This window comes from Haematobia irritans, chromosome 1 (assembly GCF_050003625.1).
Source record: "Haematobia irritans isolate KBUSLIRL chromosome 1, ASM5000362v1, whole genome shotgun sequence".
NCBI lineage: Eukaryota > Metazoa > Arthropoda > Insecta > Diptera > Muscidae > Haematobia > Haematobia irritans.
The window spans coordinates 108,877,663-108,897,979 of NC_134397.1; the positions used below are offsets into that span (position 1 = coordinate 108,877,663).

At 33.3% G+C, this 20,317-nt stretch overlaps 2 protein-coding genes and 1 long non-coding RNA gene across 4 annotated transcripts in view; 1 reads left to right on the forward strand and 2 right to left on the reverse strand.

Annotated features, from left to right (window-relative positions):
* LOC142221642 (CUE domain-containing protein 2-A) overlaps positions 1-7,811 on the reverse strand; it is a 58,527-nt gene extending 50,716 nt beyond the window's left edge. For both annotated transcript variants that reach the window (XM_075291398.1, XM_075291399.1), the window contains exons 1-3: positions 7,565-7,811; positions 6,428-6,762; positions 6,152-6,350 (exon numbers count right to left, since the gene is read on the reverse strand). In XM_075291398.1, coding sequence (XP_075147513.1) covers positions 6,152-6,350; positions 6,428-6,741 — 513 coding nt within the window. In that variant the 5' untranslated portion in view covers positions 6,742-6,762; positions 7,565-7,811. The remainder of the gene's footprint in view (positions 1-6,151; positions 6,351-6,427; positions 6,763-7,564) is intronic.
* LOC142221644 (uncharacterized) lies at positions 1,350-2,157 on the forward strand. Its single transcript, XR_012718169.1, has 3 exons — positions 1,350-1,586; positions 1,651-1,755; positions 1,821-2,157. It is a non-coding gene; the product is annotated as an uncharacterized LOC142221644 (long non-coding RNA).
* A 3,903-nt stretch (positions 7,812-11,714) lies between the features above and the next one.
* LOC142230844 (uncharacterized) lies at positions 11,715-18,569 on the reverse strand. The gene is made up of 4 exons (XM_075301467.1): positions 18,525-18,569; positions 12,289-12,628; positions 12,092-12,225; positions 11,715-11,963 (listed from the first exon to the last, which is right to left on the reverse strand). The coding sequence occupies exons 1-4, from the start codon at positions 18,567-18,569 to the stop codon at positions 11,715-11,717; spliced, it is 768 nt and encodes a 255-aa protein (XP_075157582.1).
* Between the last annotated feature and the right edge of the window lie 1,748 nt (positions 18,570-20,317).

Below are 20,317 nucleotides of genomic sequence, written 5' to 3' on the forward strand. Positions count from 1 at the left end.
GATGAAAAGTGGAAGTGATAGAATAAAACAACCGATGTGTACGAGTTTAAAATGAAGGAATAAGAATATTTTAATGGAAAAAATAATTCTACGTATGACATACAAAATACAGAAATTCAAAGACTACTAGATGAATAGTAAACAAGTATAAATATTACAAGTTCATTTTTAACAATAACGAAGTAATGGCGAAAGGTATAAAAACACAAATTATTTGAATTATTTGATTTCTTCGGAACTTGTTAATTAAAATTCTATTTGAATTAAAAATTTTATTGATTTTGGTAGAAACATTATACACCTAGACCTCGCTTTACGTGGCAGATACGTTCCAAAAACACGACGCAAACTAAAACGACGCAAAGTGAATTATGAGTTTTTATGGCAAACTATGCAAAGATTGGAGATAGATAATAACGCAACTTTGAAAATCTAACGTCGAAAAGTGAAAACTAGTACTAATTCAACAGCGACGCAAATTGGAAACAACGCAAAACGAAACGACGCAAACCGAGGTCTAGGTGTATTAAGTTTTTAATTGAGGCAATTATTTGTTTTTTGTTCCACTGTTAATTTATTTATAATTAATTGTCTGTTAGATGAATTAATATTCCTATAATCTTACAAAAGTTTAAATTTTTCATAAAATTTGCGATTTTAATTATAGTTTGAATTTTCTTTAGATTTGCGTCAAAATTTTATTAAAAAATCTGTAGTACACTAAAAAAAATATTTACGTGATATTAAAGGTTACGCAACCTAAATTTTAGGATGCGAAATTGAATAAAGTTGATAATATTTGCTTCAAAATTGTTTTCATTAAATTTAGTACACAAATTTTGTAAATTTGCGTCCCTCCGTTAAAGTACCATGTCTTTGAACTAAGGCAAAATTTCCTTAAAGTAAAGAAACGCATTTTTGATTTAAAGAAATTGTCCTTAAATTAACTGAAATATTGAAACTTTAGATTTAAGATAAAAACGCTTCAAATATAAGCTAAGACTTATTTTGAGGATTTAACATCTTTGGTTTAAAGTTTTTGGATTTTTAACTGGCATTTGTTTGTACGTGGGTACTTTTATTAATAAACCGCGAAAAGAGAATGAAAATTTGATAAATGAGATTTGTATCCTAATTTTAATTTTATTGGTCCTAGATTTAAACCCAGATAGGTCGCTAAAAAATTTCTTTATTTTAAAGAAACCCCAACTTTGGTTCGGAATCAATACCAAAATCCTTAACCCTTCCCAATAAACACAGGATGAGCGTTTTTCAAATGCAACAACTTTTCAGTTTGAGGGTAAATATAATTTTCAACATAAATTCAACTTGACTTGAAATAGCTCATCTTCAATACATCTTTAAATTGTTTGCGAATTATTTCCAATTTGCCAAAATGTTGACGAAATCTTTGAAAAGGTGTTGAAGATAATATGAGAAAACTTTGACAAAACACTACCCTAAAATGCAACGAAAAAACCATGTGGTTTTCAATACTTATTTTTGCAACAAAGTTCGTGGTCAATTGCAAGAAATTAAAAAAATGGAAAATTTTAGACAAATAAACAAATAGTTTATAAAAATAGGTAAGTGAAAATAAAAAATGAAATAAAACTTTAAGGAAGTCACTAAATGTATATCTCTTTGCAGAAAACTAAAATTATGGATTCTACGTTCTTGAAATCATTAAAAAGCTGACCAATGAAAAATGGTGGACAATTAACTGGAACTGCTTCAAATAGTTTATAATAATTGGTACGTCAATATGAAAAATTAAATCAACACTTTAAAGAAGTCACTAAATTTAAATCTCTTTGCAGAAAACTAAAATCTTTGGATGCTACATTCATGCAAACAATAAGAAGCTGACCAATGAAAAATGAGTGGCTTATTGACAAGAAAAAGTTTCCAGAAACATTACAAGTGCAACCAATTAAAATTGTTAAAATCAACAACTTCTGGATGAAAATGTGCATCACATCGTCAGTTTAATTCGTATGCTATTATCAGTTTAAAATGGATATTTTGTGAATTCCTTCTGCTGGAAATCAATTCTAACACGCGGTCCAGTACGTTCCTAATTTCAAATTTCCCGCATGTTAATAAATTTTAATGCTGTTTTATGACACCAAAAGGAAGGAAATCGAATTATCAATGCAAAAGTGTTTACTAATAATGTTTAAGATATTTAAAGTTTTGTTGTTTGTTTTTTTTTCTTATTTGTTGATATGTTTAATACGATTATTATTCATCAATTGGTATTGTAGTGTATTATGTAGTGTAGTGTATTATTATATATTTTATTTTGATAAAAATGAATAAATTATACAAAATTCATAGAATTTTGGCTTTGACTTTCAATTTGAAGTGGGGATATCATTCATACAAATTTAGGTTGAAAAGTATTTGCAACGATGTTAATTTTGAATTTGACTCGCATCGAAAATTGTTGGACAAATTATTGAGTAGCGATGCATTTCAATTTGAGGATAACACTTGAAATATTATTGCTAATGTGTTGAATTTCACTGTTGAGGGTAATGTCTGTTTTTTGTTGATAACGCGATTTTCTCAACAATTTCTCAACTTGAATATTACCCTAATCCTTTGAAAAAATGTTTGAAAAATTGTTGAAATTTAGCATTTTTCAAACGTTTGTGTTTATTGGGTTTCGACCCTAAAGTTGCCTGTGGGCAACTTTTTGTGTGTTTGAGACTCACTGTCAGCGTTGTTTTTGTTTTTGTTCATAAAACTGTAACGGTATCGAAAGCTACAAGTGTTTTCTTCAAGTTGAATGAAAAATCAGTTAGTTTGGTTGTCAATTAGTAAAAATGTTTTCTTAATACGCACGTGCCTCAAGAAAAAAATATTTGCGAATTTGGAAAACGGTTTTTATAAATGACATTTTTTTCAAAAATTACAACAAAAGTATTGAAAGTTTTTATTAAATTTATTGTAGTACATATCAAATAAAATATTTGTGTAAGTCAAATCTTAGAATTGAGAAATTTTTAAAATTGAAAAATTGGGCAATTGTGGTAGTAAAATTACATATTTTTGGACATGGGACCTAGAGAAAAACGGTTTGAAAAACAATGATATTATACAAATTTTGAACATCGATTAGGATGTCCCAGTGACGAGGAATGTGGCAACGATGTGGAAGACATATCTGCAGTGCTGAGGAGGAATTTGAAAGGAATTGTAAAAAGGGAAGAAGCCATACATATATCTGTCTTCTTGGCAACATACTGGTGGATTTTTTAGACCGCCAGTTAAACTGGCATAGGTTCAGAAAAAAAAGAAAACAAAACATTTTCGTGAATCACGCATGATTCACGCGAAGTCGTGAATGAAATTTAAACTAAATCTCGTGAATGTGCGTGAACGGGACTAAACAAAAATGTGTCGTGCATTTGCAAAAATCAAATTTGGCTCGTGATTGACGTGAGTAAAATTTCTCCGACATCACGCTCACGATTAAAACTCACGTTCGCTCCAATAGATAGAATTGACGTTCACGATAAAATTCACATTCACGTTAAGACAGAGACAGAGAAAAAATCACACTCACGAACAAATTCACGTTCACGATTCAAGTTCACCGATTTGAATACCCTTCACGGATTTTATCACTCTTAAGATTTAAATAGCGTCCGTTGTTTGATTGTGAATCATATTTGAATTTTGCTAATGGTTCCGTCGTGAGTTATGAATATAACTTACTGATCAGTAACTGCAGCGAGTCAAGAGATTTGTCGTGAATCACGGCGATTGTCCTGTTCCGAAAATGTTCCTGAGTCACGAGATTTGTTGTGAATTACGAAAATTGTGGTGAATCATGCAGGAACGTGAGGCATAAACTTTGTTTGTGAATTTGCATGAACGTGAATGCCTACCCACATGTCGTGCGTGAGTAAAAATATTTCTTCGAGAATGCGTAAGTGAAATTTCACTCACGCGCACATCTAAGTATACATTTACTGTAATAATAACAAAAAATTAAAAAAAAATCCAATAAAACGTAATACGTCTATAATTACAAAACAAACCATTTTATTGCCACAATTGCCCAAAGTTGCCCACAGGCAACATTCTCTACAGCCCAAATGAATGGGCGTTGGCTAGACGCTTCTTAAATGACTTAAACATGATTAAGAGCATAAAATTTTTTTAGCGATATCTATAAAAATTCGGGGTCGAAAGGGTTAAGGGAAGGTCAAAATCTTTGGATCCAAGTAAACTTTTTTTTTTTGAGTGTATGTACGTTTATTTCCGAGAAAATTTTTCTATTGAAAAATTGTGTTTATTGAATTAAAGTGTTAAAAACCATTCACTCATTTTCCATTTGGCCACAGTGGTCACTTTTCTCTCTAGGAGCAGTGCCTCCACTTTTTTCCAAGCCATATATTGAGACTCCCAAACACATTTAGCTGTATCCGTTTTTACCATCGGATAGAGCACTAAAATATCTATCTTTCACATATAAATCTGGGACCCCATCTTTTTCCATTTGGCCACAGTGGTCACTTTTCTCTTGAGCAGTGCGTCCACTTTTTTCCGAGCCATATATTGAGACTCCCAAAAACATTTCGCAATATCCGTTTTCACCATCGGATAGAGCACTAATAGATCTAGCTTTCACATATAAATCTGGAACCCCATCTTTTTCCATTAGGCCACAGTGGTCACTTTTATCTCCAGGAGCAGTGCCTCCACTTTTTTCCAAGCCATATATTGAGACTCCCAAACACATTAGCTGCATCCGTTTTTACCATCGGATAGAGCACTAAAAGATCTATCTTTCACATATAAATCTGGAACCCCATCTTTTTCCATTTGGCCACAGTGGCCACTTTTCTCTTCAGGAGCAGTGCGTCCACTTTTTTACAAGCCATATATTGAGACTCCCAAACACATTTAGCTGTATCCGTTTTTACCATCGGATAGAGCACTAAAAGATCTATCTTTCACATATAAATCTGGAACCCCACCTTTTTCCATTTGGCCACAGTGGTCACTTTTCTCTCTGTTTCGTATATGTAATATTACTGCGATTCAGAAGATTTCTGGCAAAAGGTTTTAATTCCAATCGAAACTATCGTTTCAGTTTATCTTTGGTTAAAATTTGGCTTTTCTATCTCTTCCCGTTTTGCCGGAGGATTATATTGCAAAAAAACAAAATTATTCGTATATAACTCATTTTTTCACATATAGGTGGCGCTGAAACGAATTTTCATATACGGATTTATTTTCCCTTACATTTCTAGAGCAGCTCCATCCCAAACTTCACCAATTAGTATCAGAGCAGCTTTAAAACATTCTATGGACCTCTGGTCCTCAAATGCGACTAGCTTAAATCGTCCTTGATACCAACCAGCCTCTTGGTGTCGAGGATCTGGGCCGGGAAACTTTTCCAGCACCTGTGAGTAGACGACAGACAGAGCATTCTCAATTTCCCCCCATTTTTGCTTTGGAACCATACCGTCCAATGCTCCTTTATTAAAGATTGCCATCACAAGGCTGTCTTTAGCAACTGAGCCAAACGATCTTTGTTCCCTTTTGGAGGACGGCAGCTCATCCGGGGATCGTTCCCTTTTTCCAGTCTCAAGAATTCCTTGAGCCCATTTTAAAGAATCGCTTTATTTAGCCGTCAGCGTGCTTGGGTCGACTGGTCCTAACTTATTTAGGATAATCAAAGCCTTTCTGCGTTCCTTGTATCTCTTTCGTGAGGGATTACCTCCTTTTGATGTCGTTACCTTAGAAAAAGTTCGACTTGTCAGTATCGCCACATATTTAGTTTTATTTATTTTCTGTGATGTATGATGAAATATAATTCAGAGAAATTTACTTGCACTAACTGTCATGTATGAGTTTGAGATGTAAAAATAATAAAACTCTTTATATAGGGACAATATATAATTTCGCATACTAATGGCCTACCCACTTCAATACTCGCTTGTTGCAGTTCTACAGACATTTAAACAATATACTGACATTAACGGTGAGTAGGTATCTATATAAACTCCATCATTATAAAATGCAATGTGCATACTACAGATACATATTTGTGTATGCATATTTTCATATATTTCTAAGGCTTCTGCAAAACTCAAACCACAAATAAAAAGACATTTTCACAAAGACTTACCTCAATTGAAGGTGTGTCAGGAAACATTTCTTCCAGTATCTTTATCTCTTGACTATAAATGGCATTGATATCATATCCATTGTTGGGTTGAACAAAATCTTCGCTGTCATTCAAAGGATATTCATCCTTCTCGGAAGAGGACGAAGAATTGCGAGCTCGCAATTTGGACTCGGGAATAATATCCGACAGGGATAGTGTACTGTAATTATATGTTTATCCGTTTTTAGTGAAAGATATGCCCTGAAAAAATACCGTTCTAGAAACTTTTATACTTACTTCAACGACAAATTTGCCGCAGAATGTTTGTCAGGATTTTTCTGCAACTGCAACAATTCATTTGCCAATTTGTAGATCCAATCGCATATGATTCCCTGGTCAATAGACGAAAATTCCGCAAAGTAAGCACCCATCATTTCCACGAAACCCTCCACATCAAAACATGGGTCCTGTGATGCTTCCTCCAATATCGAAATCACATACGACAATACTATTTCATCAACGACACTAAAATCTGCACCCGGTATATGTGCACTAACAAACTGCACCAAACTGTTCTTAACCAATTCGTGTTGCTTTTCCAAATTAGTCATTGTTCTCCGTTATTATGGGAACTTTTCAAAGAAATAAATCAAAATAAATTAAATTTATATAAACATTAACCGTCGAAAACGTATAAGATTTGCGTGTGTCCCTGCTGATTTGCAAAAGTGTTTGAAAATTTTTCTCTCTATACCAGTGAAACGGTGAGCGAAGGATTTACTCCCCCAACCAGAGTTGCCAGAGCCCATCAATTGGCCAAATCAAAATACAATCGTTTAAACGTTCATATATGAAAGAATGGATTAAATTCGTAAATTTCGTTTATTGAATTTTCTAATATGCAATGAATAATTTTAAATGTATTCATTTAATATCCCAACCATATTCTTCGTTGCGAATCGATTTGCTAGTTCCAACGCCAAGTACGCCAAAACTGACGGCGTCAGCAGAAAATGACTGCCAATTATGTTTTTTGATTTGTTATTGTTTTAGTTTCTCTGTCTCCTCCTTCCAAACAGAAAATCTTACTGGATGTAAATTCAATACAATATGGTTTAGTTGTTAAAACATAAACGACAATTAAAGAAGCCGCTTTACAGGAAACTATGTATAAAAACTCCTAATTGCCATTATTTTCTTCGATTAGTACTTTTATTCACAAAATTGTTTTTACACATCAATATTATTGGGATCCAAGTTTCCTTTAAACTTGCCATTTAAAGAACAAAATGCTTATTATTTTGCAAATGTGTTAAAAAAATACGCCCTTTGATTTTTGGGGGTTGTCTCATAGAAACATATTGGGCAAGGGAATGCGTGCTATGATTTTTATAAATTAAGAATCCTTCCAATTTATATGTATAATTCACTTACTTGTTACTATAACAAGCGGCAATTCAGAAAAAATATAAACACTACGATTTCGATTACGAAGTATCTGTTTTATTTTTTACGAGCACAATTATATTTAGCAAGCCACTAAGCCTTTTAGGATTCTACGTTTTCTTTACACTGATCATTTAAGGACCAAATGCTCATTATTTCCCATATGAGTTGCAGAAAATTAATTGTATTTTATATTTATATTGGCCAAAGTTATTTCCTCTACATATATGCTTTAGGGTTGGGAAAGTAACGAGTAATTGATTACAAGTACTCGTTACTGACTAATTTTTTGAGTACTCGTTACAATTAAATGAGTACTCAATATCTTCAATACAATTCCAATAAACACAACCGATTGAAAAATGCTAAAATTCACATTTTTTTTCAAACAATTAATTAATTAATTTCAGCATTTAAATTAATTTTAGTAATCAAAAGGCCGTTACAATATAATTAAAATATCACGTTAATTTGGATGATGATGCCTAAATATGTTAAAGTAAACGACATCTTAAGGTAAGTACTATGTTCGCTTTTCGAGTTGAAATTTTCGCGGTTACTTTATTAAAACAGTTCAATATAAAGCAGATAAATTAGTTCAATTGATGCACAGTTTCTTGTTCCTCTAAATTTCGGCAAGATATTATGGGAATATGTTTGTTATCATTTACAGTTTCGATTATTTAAGGAAAAGTAATCGCGAAAATAAAGTGGTTTTCAACTCGAAAACAGAACATAGTACACACCTTTAAACCATAATACCTCATTCACATTACACTTCCAAAATCCACTTATAAAGGGTGATTCTTTTGAGGTTAGGATTTTCATGCATTAGTATTTGACAGATCACGTGGGATTTCAGACATGGTGTCAAAGAGAAAGATGCCCAGTATGCTTTGACATTTCATCATGAATAGACTTACGATCTGCCACAACGTCGAATTTTCAGTGAATGGGCCCTAGAAAAGTTGGCAGAAAATCCGCTTTTTTATCGAAAATTTTGTTCAGCGATGAGGCTCATTTCTGGTTGAATGGCTACGTAAATAAGCAAAATTGCCGCATTTGGAGTGAAGAGCAACCAGAAGCCGTTCAAGAACTGCCCATGCATCCCGAAAAATGCACTGTTTGGTGTGGTTTGTACGCTGGTGGAATCATTGGACCGTATTTTTTCAAAGATGCTGTTGGACGCAACGTTACGGTGAATGGCGATTGCTATCGTTCGATGCTAACAAACTTTTTGTTGCCAAAAATGGAAGAACTGAACTTGGTTGACATGTGGTTTCAACAAGATGGCGCTACATGCCACACAGCTCGCGATTCTATGGCCATTTTGAGGGAAAACTTCGGAGAACAATTCATCTCAAGAAATGGACCGGTAAGTTGGCCACCAAGATCATGCGATTTGACGCCTTTAGACTATTTTTTGTGGGGCTACGTCAAGTCTAAAGTCTACAGAAATAAGCCAGCAACTATTCCAGCTTTGGAAGACAACATTTCCGAAGAAATTCGGGCTGTTCCGGCCGAAATGCTCGAAAAAGTTGCCCAAAATTGGACTTTCCGAATGGACCACCTAAGACGCAGCCGCGGTCAACATTTAAATGAAATTATCTTCAAAAAGTAAATGTCATGGACCAATCTAACGTTTCAAATAAAGAACCGATGAGATTGTGCAAATTTTATGCGTTTTTTTTTTAAAAAAAGTTATCAAGCTCTTAACAAATCACCCTTTAAAAATAATATGCATTTAATACGAGCGACGCCATCTATGTGTCAGACCGGGAACTTATCAGCCAACCTGTTATGCGTTTTTGATCGACTGTTAACAAATGCGGCACCCACCTTGCAGAAAGCTTTCTCATCTGTAGTTCTTCATGCAAAATTAAATGGACTCGATCATTTGAGGTCATTTAATACCATATCATGCACTTTGGCTACAATTGTTGTTGCTATTGTTATTGCTGTTTTTGGACGTCCACTATGTGGTTCATCTTCAATGCTTGTACGACCACGTTTAAATTCAGCAACCCAATTTTTTACTGTTGCATATGAAGGAGCACTTTCACCTAACACATTCACCATATCATTATGAATTTCTTGTCCCGATAAACCTTTTTTATGAAAATATTTAATGACAGCACGCATTTCTAATTTTTCCATTGTAAAAAAATGCGGATGCGTCTTTTTTGAACACCTGTTTCTATATGAAGGAGTTGTCAGATCGAAACAAAATTTAACATGTGTTCATAACAGAGATGGAAGTTCCAAAACACTTAACTTTTTTCTGTTTATACCGCGCTTTTTGTGCTAGGTTAAGAAGTTTCCGAACTGCCCTCGTATTGGTGACAAAGCACTTTCAAGCCGTTGGCGTATGCGATCATTGGGATTAATTGTTGTTTTTGCCACCAAAGACAATACTCAAAGGAAAATAGGAAATTGGCTACTGAGGAGATCAAACCATTTACGGTGTTAGTTTCACACTTTTCGTTTATCGAACCAAACGCGTATACGACAAGTATTGATTGTTAACCCTTTCACTACCGATGTCCACTTAGAAGGACATTCGAAAAATTCTATTTTCCCACTTAGTTTCGATTTATTTCTCGATATTATTTCAAAGTAGAGGCTTTACGGCCATTTTCATGTAGCTCCGTTAAAAATAAACTGGTAGTTAAAGACTCCGTTACCTCTAAATGAATTTCAGGTAGTTCAGTTAAAAATAATATGGCATCACTAACTGAAAATTAATCGTTAAATTTAACTGAGTTTTTTCTGGTAGTTAAGCAGTTAACCGGAATATAATGTCAAATGTTTTTGTATATTATAATATAAACAAAATGAATATCGGTCAATTTTCACATTTGAATAATGTGTATTACAATATACGCATCAAAAATAGTCGACAATACAAGGCGCGGAAAAATCACTTAAATTTAGGAAATGAAGAATTTAAGGCGCGATATAGGGTATCAAAACAAACAGCGCAATATCTCATAAATCAACTTAAGGATGTCCTTGAGCCAAAATTGAGAAGGTAATATTTATACAATAAATATGTGTAAAATATTTAATTGATATTTCCGCAGGAAATATGCTCTGTCCGTCAGCGAGTTGGTTTTTCTTACCCTTAGATTTTATGCAAGTGGAAACTTTTTAATAACGGTGGCGGATTATTGCGGTGTTAGTGTGCCAACTGCATGTCGTGTTGTTAGAAAGGTGTCATTTGCAATTGCGAAATTATCTAAAAAATTTATTTGCATGCCGAAAAATGAGGAAGAAATGAAAAGAACTTCAGCACAATTTTATGAAATAGCACGGTTTCCGAAAGTTTTAGGTGCAATTGACTGCACCCATATTCGAATCCAATCACCGGGCGGATCTGAAGCGGAAGTATTCCGCAACAGGAAAGGCTATTTTTCTTTCAATGTGCAAGTAAGTTTGGTGTTTTTGAACCATATATCTATAATTCGTTCAATTCACCATTTACAGGCAATATGTAACGCTAATCTGGTCATAACTGATATTGTAGCCAGATGGCCTGGATCTGCCCACGACAGTAGGATTAAATCAAGACTTGAATGTGGGGAATTCCAAGACTATTGGCTATTAGGCGATAGTGGGTATGGAGTGAAACCTTATCTGCTCACTCCTCTCAGTAATCCAAACAACGAAGCGGAGAATCTGTACAATGAGTCCCAAATTCGAACACGAAACGTTGTAGAGCGCTGCTTTGGTGTCTACAAACGTCGTTTTCCAGTTCTTTCTCTTGGAATTCGTCTATCAGTAAGATCTACTATGGCCGTTATCGTTGCATGTGCCGTCCTTCACAATATTTGCCGTCTTCAAAAAGATGTAGAACTTTCTGAAACAGAATACGAGGAAGTAGATACGGATGATTTGGACTTTCACGAAAATATATCAACCAATAATTCAAGTACTATAAGCAATCTCATTAATAACTATTTTGCTAAATTGTAAATTGACGTATCAGCAACAACAAATAGAATATATCAGTTTATAATCAAGAATGGAACAACAGGCTTTTTATTAAATGCTCATGCCATTAAAACAGAAGAAGAAAACTATTTTGTAAATAATACAATTAACAGATTAGTAATACTACATTAAAAAATCATAAAAATTATTTATCATTTTGTTTTTCAATAAGTATTCGTTTGTGTTCAATTTCAAGTTGCAAAAGTTCAATTTTCAACTCCAGTTTTCTTTTTTGTAGTTTATTTCGCTCTTCTGCCCTTTTGTCTTCGTTTTCGAAAAATTTCTTTTGGATGTCCAAAACTTCTTCACTTTTTAAACTTCGATTTTTAACTTGTAATTTTGGGGACTTTACTTTTTTTAATTGCTGAGGATTCCATTTCGCCCAATTGCAATCCTGATTAATAAATATTACATATAGAAAAATTTTACTTTATTAATATTAAGTATCGATCGGGTATTTGTTCAAATTACTTCCAATTATATAACTATTAACCAAATAGGGTGAACATATACAGGTCTTACACTTTCTATAGGCTTAGTTTCCTCAAAGTCCAGTGATGGCACATCCTCAGTATCTAATAAAGTCTCCACCGCTTCGATTATAACATTTTCATCGTCTACAACTTCGAAGGATTCCATTACATTTTCTTCTAAAACTGCAAATGATCCTCCAGGTACATATTGAGAAGTTTTAACTGGATAATGTATAAAATACTCACAATTATCTGAGTCGATTTTATTTTCCAATCCTGTAGCAGATGAACCTAATATAGCCGCTATGCGCAATGTACTTGCGTTTACTTTGCTTTCAAAATTTCCCCCACCAGTCTTGTAAATACTCTTCTTGTCATTTGCCAAAGTCTCCTTCGCCTTTTTCTTTAAGTTGTCGTATTTATACCGCAAGTTTTTTACAGACCGCTGGGCATTACATTGGGCAATGAACTCTCTTTGGATGCGTTCCCATGTTTCTTGTTTTTGGCGGAAAGTTACACCGTTCGTTACTTTTGACTCGACTATATGCGCATACTTCTCAACAAGGCAAATCAAAACATCTTCTTCCTTGGGCGTGAAATTCGGGCAACTAAATATAAATGTATATATCTATAAAAACTTAAAATCAAGAAATTAGTACTTACCGATTTCTTTTTTCTTTTGTTTCGTTCATTTTTCAAAATAAATATACAAATCTCACCAATATTATTAATTAAAATGACATGCATACAAATATAAATCACAATAGAAAAAAGGTTGATCACAATAGAAAAATCTTGAGGTTAGTTAACTTGACTCTTCTGAAATTCATTTCCTTAACAACCAGTTAAAATTTTTCGTTAGAAAAAAATATTGTTAGTTAACTTTTCCGTTAAGTTATTTTTACGGAACTATAAGAAAACGGCCGTTAATCTAAATAAGCTATAAATATTGTCTATATTGGTGAGGTCTAAAATACATTTTTATAAACTTCTTTAACAATAAACGAAAAATACGAAAATTTGAGACAATTTTTGTACTGTATGTTTCTAGTAAATGTAAATCTTGAAGTAATTGAGGTAGGTTTTCAAAATGACAATTTTTGTTCTACATGCTATTGTACAAGTAAAAACAGAAGAAAAATAAAAGTTTTTATCATTAGATTTATTTCGGTAGTGAAAGGGTTAAGTGCACGAAATAAATTTCCATAAATGGGAAAATGTAATTTTTTTGTTGTTGTCTAAAATTTAACATTGGTTCATTAAGAAAATTAAACTTTTCATTAAAAAAAAAAAATAAAAAAAATACAAACATGTATGGAACTAACATAGTAAATGCAACATTTGGTATGACGCAAGCCAATTTCCTATCTTCCTGAAGTTTATTGCATTTGGCAGCCACAACCTCTGTGACATTTTATTTATTTTTAATTCAATTTTAAGTTACATTAATTTATAAATTTCATGTATGTGTATGAGTAAATATAATACTAATTATATTATATTATCGAATTCCATGTCGTGGGGCAAAGTACCAGGCATCTTACGCGCTTTACAGACTATCAGTTATTCCGGACGGAATGTCGGTGTTTGTAAAGAATCTTATAGTGTGTCGGATCGATACGACTTGTCGGCGATGACTAAACAATCGGTAAATGTGTTATCGATCCCATAAACATGCAGCAGTATCGATTATGCCTTCGGACTTAACTTATAATGTGCACAATATATGGGATATGTTCGACGCGAGCACTGTCGTCCGGACTAACTGATAGTCTGTAAAGCGCATTAGATGCAGTTATATGCAACTAGGATGCCTGATAAGACCCTGCCAACATTTCAAAGTTCCATTTCATCCTCATCACTACCACAGACTCGTAAGTGACACTGTGATAGTATTTTGCCATCACTATTGTTAGAAGAGCCATTTTATATTTTGTGAAACACCAAGCACAACTAGCTTCTTATAATTTATTTAAATAAAAACGATAATGAAGTGCTGAAAAGATAGTTATTTCGCTTAAAATTGTGAAAGGTATATTAGTGAACAATTTTTGACTTACCAAATGGAATAAAGTGACAGTTTTTCACGCTCTTATTGGCGTCCTTCTAAATGTATCCAGAAGGGCTCCTAATAATTGCACTCATGCGATACTTTTTTGTAGTAACTAGGCGTGGTACAACTTCTCAATAGTGACGGCGCTTTTCCGAGGAGTTTTGGATATCGTATACGACTGTTTTCGACGTAGTGTGGATTCTCAGAAGCACCCCCAAATTCAAAAAATGTTGGCAGGTGATGTTTGTTATGTATAAAATACAAATAAACTTGAATAAGAAATTGACGCACAAGAAAATACGTCTGATCAATATCAGTGTTGCCTACTTTTTTCTACCTTTAGTAGTTTTATCATATCGTATACTAATACGTAGTTTTGTTGCACAGTGGTGTTGGTAAGACCAACATTAAATATTTTTTAATTTATGAAAAATATTCAAAAATATTAAATATTTGTTTATTGCCAATTATAAATAAATTTCGTAACTTTTTTTTTAAATTTTTTGAACCCTAGTTACGTTTGTTGTTGAACCCTAGTTACGTTTGTTGTTGGAATTGAGTTCTACAACCCCGTTTTTTATTCCAAATTAATAATTTTTAATCGAAATTTGAATTTTATTGAAAGTAATAATGTCTGATATCAAGAATTTGATTAAAAGCGCAGACCGCTTAATTGACTTTGTTCGTGACTTCTCTCAAAGAGGATGATCACACAAGTTCGGAAACAAGATGAGCTGTTTCAAGTCAAGTTGAATTTATATTGAAAACTATATTTACCCTCAAATTGAAAAGTTGTTCCATATGAAAAACGCTCATCCTGTGTTTATTAAGGTAACTTAAGGTTGAGTTACGTACATAAGCGTAGGAAGGCCTCTGGGGAGGGGGCTTAGACCCCCCCAGAAAAAATTTAGCCCCCCCAGAATTTGAAAACCTATTTACGATTTTACATTTTTATAAAAATTAAACAAGTATATACAACCGCACAAAGTTCCGCTAAAGACTTTCATGCACAATCGAATTACTTGGGTTGTGGTAGCAGTTGCCGATGGCAATGTTTGAAGTCTGATATTTATGAAATAGAGCCGTGATTGAACTTATGGTTTAGTTGAATAACTAACAGCCTGTTTCTGTATGTCGAACGAGTTCAATCGATCGACTGAAATGCATAGAAACCGCTGTTTTTTGGTTATAAATTCAGGTGTTTGTTTCCATTTTAGTCGATCCACAGAGCTCATTCGACATACAGAAACAGGCTGTAAAGCTCCTTTATTATATTGTTTAGTCTGGTTTAGTCATCCTAATCAAAAAATGGTAATTGGTATTGAAACTATTCTTTCATAAATTAATATCTTAATAATGCTGCAAAACAGCGTCGCCAAAAAAAGAAGTGAAAATGTTCTTTTTGGGTCCGGAAGTGGTGAAAAATTGGCGGAGAAGCGATGAATGTAATAGGAACTCGTCATAGAACGAATGTCCACCGTTTCAACAGCCGTTGCAATAAATTTGCATCACTTCTTACGGTGTGATCCAAATTCAGAGTTTTGAATGTGAATTAAAAAATTGTGTGATATTTTCCCAAATAAATAATTTTTATTTATTCGTTTTTTATTTGATTTTTGGTCGACCTTTTGTTAGAATTCTGTAAATATTGATAAAGACCTCGAGCTGCAAGAAACATTAATTTATAATAATTTTTATATTTTTTTTTTATGATTTTTAATGTACTCTAACGCTTGTTTCAATATTTTCAAAAATTATCGATTTTTCTATAATGGATTTACCATTTTTGTGGCAAAATTTGAATAATTTTTACCATTTTATTTATTCTTACTCTTTTTTTAAACTATTTGAAAAAAGAAAACAAAAATTACGCATTAAAATATGAAAAAACTGAAGTAAAAAACTTCCTGTGTAGTTAATATAATTAACTTCTTTGTGAGGACATTTGTGCCTTTAAAACAAATCCCAATTTTTTTGCTAGGAAAAGTGTGGAACTACTTTTAGTTGCTTTATTATATATTATTTTGATGTCAATTTGTGTATTATTTTTTATGAAATAAAACAATAATTGAAGTCGCTGGGGGCCAGGTCTGAAGAATACGGTGGGTGGGGAAGCAATTCGAAGCCCAATTCATGAATTTTTGCCATCGTTCTCAATGACTTGCGGCACTGTGCATTGTCTTGGTGGAACAACACTTTTTTCTTCTTCATATGGGGCCGTTTTGCCGCGATTTCGACCTTCAAACGCTCCAATAACGCCATATAATAGTCACTGTTGATGGGTTTTCCCTTCTCAAGATAATCGATAAAAATTATTCCATGCGCATCCCAAAAAACAGATGCCTTTACTTTGCCAGCGGACTTTTGAGTCTTTCCACGCTTCGGAGACGGTTCACAGGTCGCTGTCCACTCAGCCGACTGTCGATTGGACTCAGGAGTGTAGTGATGGAGCCATGTTTCATCCATTGTCACATATCGACGAAAAACTCGGGTGTATTACGAGTTAACAGCTGCGAACACCGCTCAGAATCATCAACACGTTGCTGTTTTTGGTCAAATGTGAGCTCGCGCGGCACCCATTTTGCACAGAGCTTCCGCATATCCAAATATTGATGAATGATATGACCAACACGTTCCTTTCATATCTTTAAGGCCTCTGTTATCTCGATCAACTTCATTTTACGATCATTCAAAATCATTTTGTGGATTTTTTTGATGGTTTCGTCGGTAACCACCTCTTTCGGCGTCCACTGCGTTCACCGTCCTCCGTGCTCATTTCACCATGCTTGAATTTTGCATACCAATCAATTATTGTTGATTTCCCTGGGGCAGAGTCCGGAAACTCATTATCAAGCCAAGTTTTTGCTTCCACCGTATTTTTTCCCTTCAGAAAACAGTATTTTATCAAAACACGAAATTCTTTTTTTTCCATTTTTTCACAATAACAAAAGTTGCTTCACAAAAGACGCTCTATCTCACAAACTAATTGACTTACAGACGTCAAATATTGACACGAATCATTTGAAGGTTGGTACTATATAAAAATAATATGCATTTAATACGAGCGACGCCATCTATGTGTCAGACCGGGAACTTATCAGCCAACCTGTTATGCGTTTTTGATCGACTGTTAACAAATGCGGCACCCACCTTGCAGAAAGCTTTCTCATCTGTAGTTCTTCATGCAAAATTAAATGGACTCGATCATTTGAGGTCATTTAATACCATATCATGCACTTTGGCTACAATTGTTGTTGCTATTGTTATTGCTGTTTTTGGACGTCCACTATGTGGTTCATCTTCAATGCTTGTACGACCACGTTTAAATTCAGCAACCCAATTTTTTACTGTTGCATATGAAGGAGCACTTTCACCTAACACATTCACCATATCATTATGAATTTCTTGTCCCGATAAACCTTTTTTATGAAAATATTTAATGACAGCACGCATTTCTAATTTTTCCATTGTAAAAAAATGCGGATGCGTCTTTTTTGAACACCTGTTTCTATATGAAGGAGTTGTCAGATCGAAACAAAATTTAACATGTGTTCATAACAGAGATGGAAGTTCCAAAACACTTAACTTTTTTCTGTTTATACCGCGCTTTTTGTGCTAGGTTAAGAAGTTTCCGAACTGCCCTCGTATTGGTGACAAAGCACTTTCAAGCCGTTGGCGTATGCGATCATTGGGATTAATTGTTGTTTTTGCCACCAAAGACAATACTCAAAGGAAAATAGGAAATTGGCTACTGAGGAGATCAAACCATTTACGGTGTTAGTTTCACACTTTTCGTTTATCGAACCAAACGCGTATACGACAAGTATTGATTGTTAACCCTTTCACTACCGATGTCCACTTAGAAGGACATTCGAAAAAGACACCAAATTCTATTTTCCCACTTAGTTTCGATTTATTTCTCGATATTATTTCAAAGTAGAGGCTTTAATCTAAATAAGCTATAAATATTGTCTATATTGGTGAGGTCTAAAATACATTTTTATAAACTTCTTTAACAATAAACGAAAAATACGAAAATTTGAGACAATTTTTGTACTGTATGTTTCTAGTAAATGTAAATCTTGAAGTAATTGTGGTAGGTTTTCAAAATGACAATTTTTGTTCTACATGCTATTGTACAAGTAAAAACAGAAGAAAAATAAAAGTTTTTATCATTAGATTTATTTCGGTAGTGAAAGGGTTAAGTGCACGAAATAAATTTCCATAAATGGGAAAATGTAATTTTTTTGTTGTTGCCTAAAATTTAACATTGTTTCATTAAGAAAATTAAACTTTTCATTAAAAAAAAAAAAAAACAAATAAAAAAAATTACAAACATGTATGGAACTAACATGGTAAATGCAACATTTGGTATGACGCAAGCCAATTTCCTATCTTCCTGAAGTTTATTGCATTTGGCAGCCACAACCTCTGTGACATCGAATTCCATGTCGTGGGGCAAAGTACCAGGCATCTTACGCGCTTTACAGACTATCAGTTATTCCGGACGGAATGTCGGTGTTTGTAAAGAATCTTATAGTGTGTCGGATCGATACGACTTGTCGGCGATGACTAAACAACCCAATAAACACAGGATGAGCGTTTTTCAAATGCAACAACTTTTCAGTTTGAGGGTAAATATAATTTTCAACATAAATTCAACTTGACTTGAAATAGCTCATCTTCAATACATCTTCAAATTGTTTGCGAATTACTTCCAATTTGCCAAAATGTTGACGAAATCTTTGAAAAGGTGTTGAAAATAATATGAGAAAACTTTGACAAAACACTACCCTAAAATGCAACGAAAAAACCATGTGGTTTTCAATACTTATTTGTGCAACGAAGTTCGTGGTCAATTGCAAGAAATTAAAAAATGGAAAATTTTAGACAAATAACCAAATAGTTTATAAAAATAGGTAAGTGAAAATAATAAATGAAATAAAACTTTAAGGAAGTCACTAAATGTATATCTCTTTGCAGAAAACTAAAATTATGGATTTTACGTTCTTGAAAACATTAAAAAGCTGACCGATGAAAAAATGGTGGACAATTAACTGGAACTGCTTCAAATAGTTTATAATAATTGGTCAATATGAAAAATTAAATCAACACTTTAGAGAAGTCACTAAATTTAAATCTCTTTGCAGAAAAATAAAATCTTTGGATGCTACATTCTTGCAAACATTAAGAAGTTGACCAATGAAAAATGAGTGGCTTATCGACAAGAAAAAGTTTCCAGAAACATTACAAGTACAATCAATTAAAATTTTTAAAAACAACAAATTGTTGAAATCAACAACTTCTGGATGAAAATGTGCATCACATTGTCAGTTTAATTCATATGCTATTATCAGTTTAACATGGATATTTTGTGAATTTCTTCTGCTGGGAATCAATTCTAACACGCGGTCCAGTACGTTCCTAATTTCAAATTGCCCGCATGTTAATAAATTTTAATGCTGTTTTATGACACCAAAAGGAAGGAAATCGAATTATCAATGCAAACGTGTTTACTAATAATGTTTAAGATATTTAAAGTTTTGTTTTTTTTTTTGTTCTTATTTGTTGATATGTTTAATAAGATTATTATATATCAATTGGTATTGTAGTGTATTATGTAGTGTAGTGTATTTTTATATATTTCATTTTGAAGAAAATGAATAAATTATACAAAATTCATAGAATTTTCGCTTTGACTTTCAATTTGAAGTGGGGATATCATTCATACAAATTTAGGTTGAAAAGTATTTGCAACGATGTTAAATTTGAATTTGACTCGCATCGAAAATTATTTAACAAATTATTGAGTAGCGATGCATTTCAATTTGAGGATAACACTTGAGATATTATTGCTAATGTATTGAATTTCACTGTTGAGGGTAATGTCTGTTTTTTGTTGAGAACGCGATTTTCTCAACAATTTCTCAACTTGAATATTACCCTAATCCTTTGAAAAAATGTTTGAAAAATTGTTGAAATTTAGCATTTTTCAAACGTTTGTGTTTATTGGGAATCGGTAAATGTGTTATCGATCCCATAAACATGCAGCAGTATCGATTATGCCTTCGGACTTAACTTATAATGTGCACAATATATGGGATATGTTCGACGCGAGCACTGTCGTCCGGAATAACTGATAGTCTGTAAAGCGCATTAGATGCAGTTATATGCAACTAGGATGCCTGATAAGACCCTGCCAACATTTCAAAGTTCCATTTC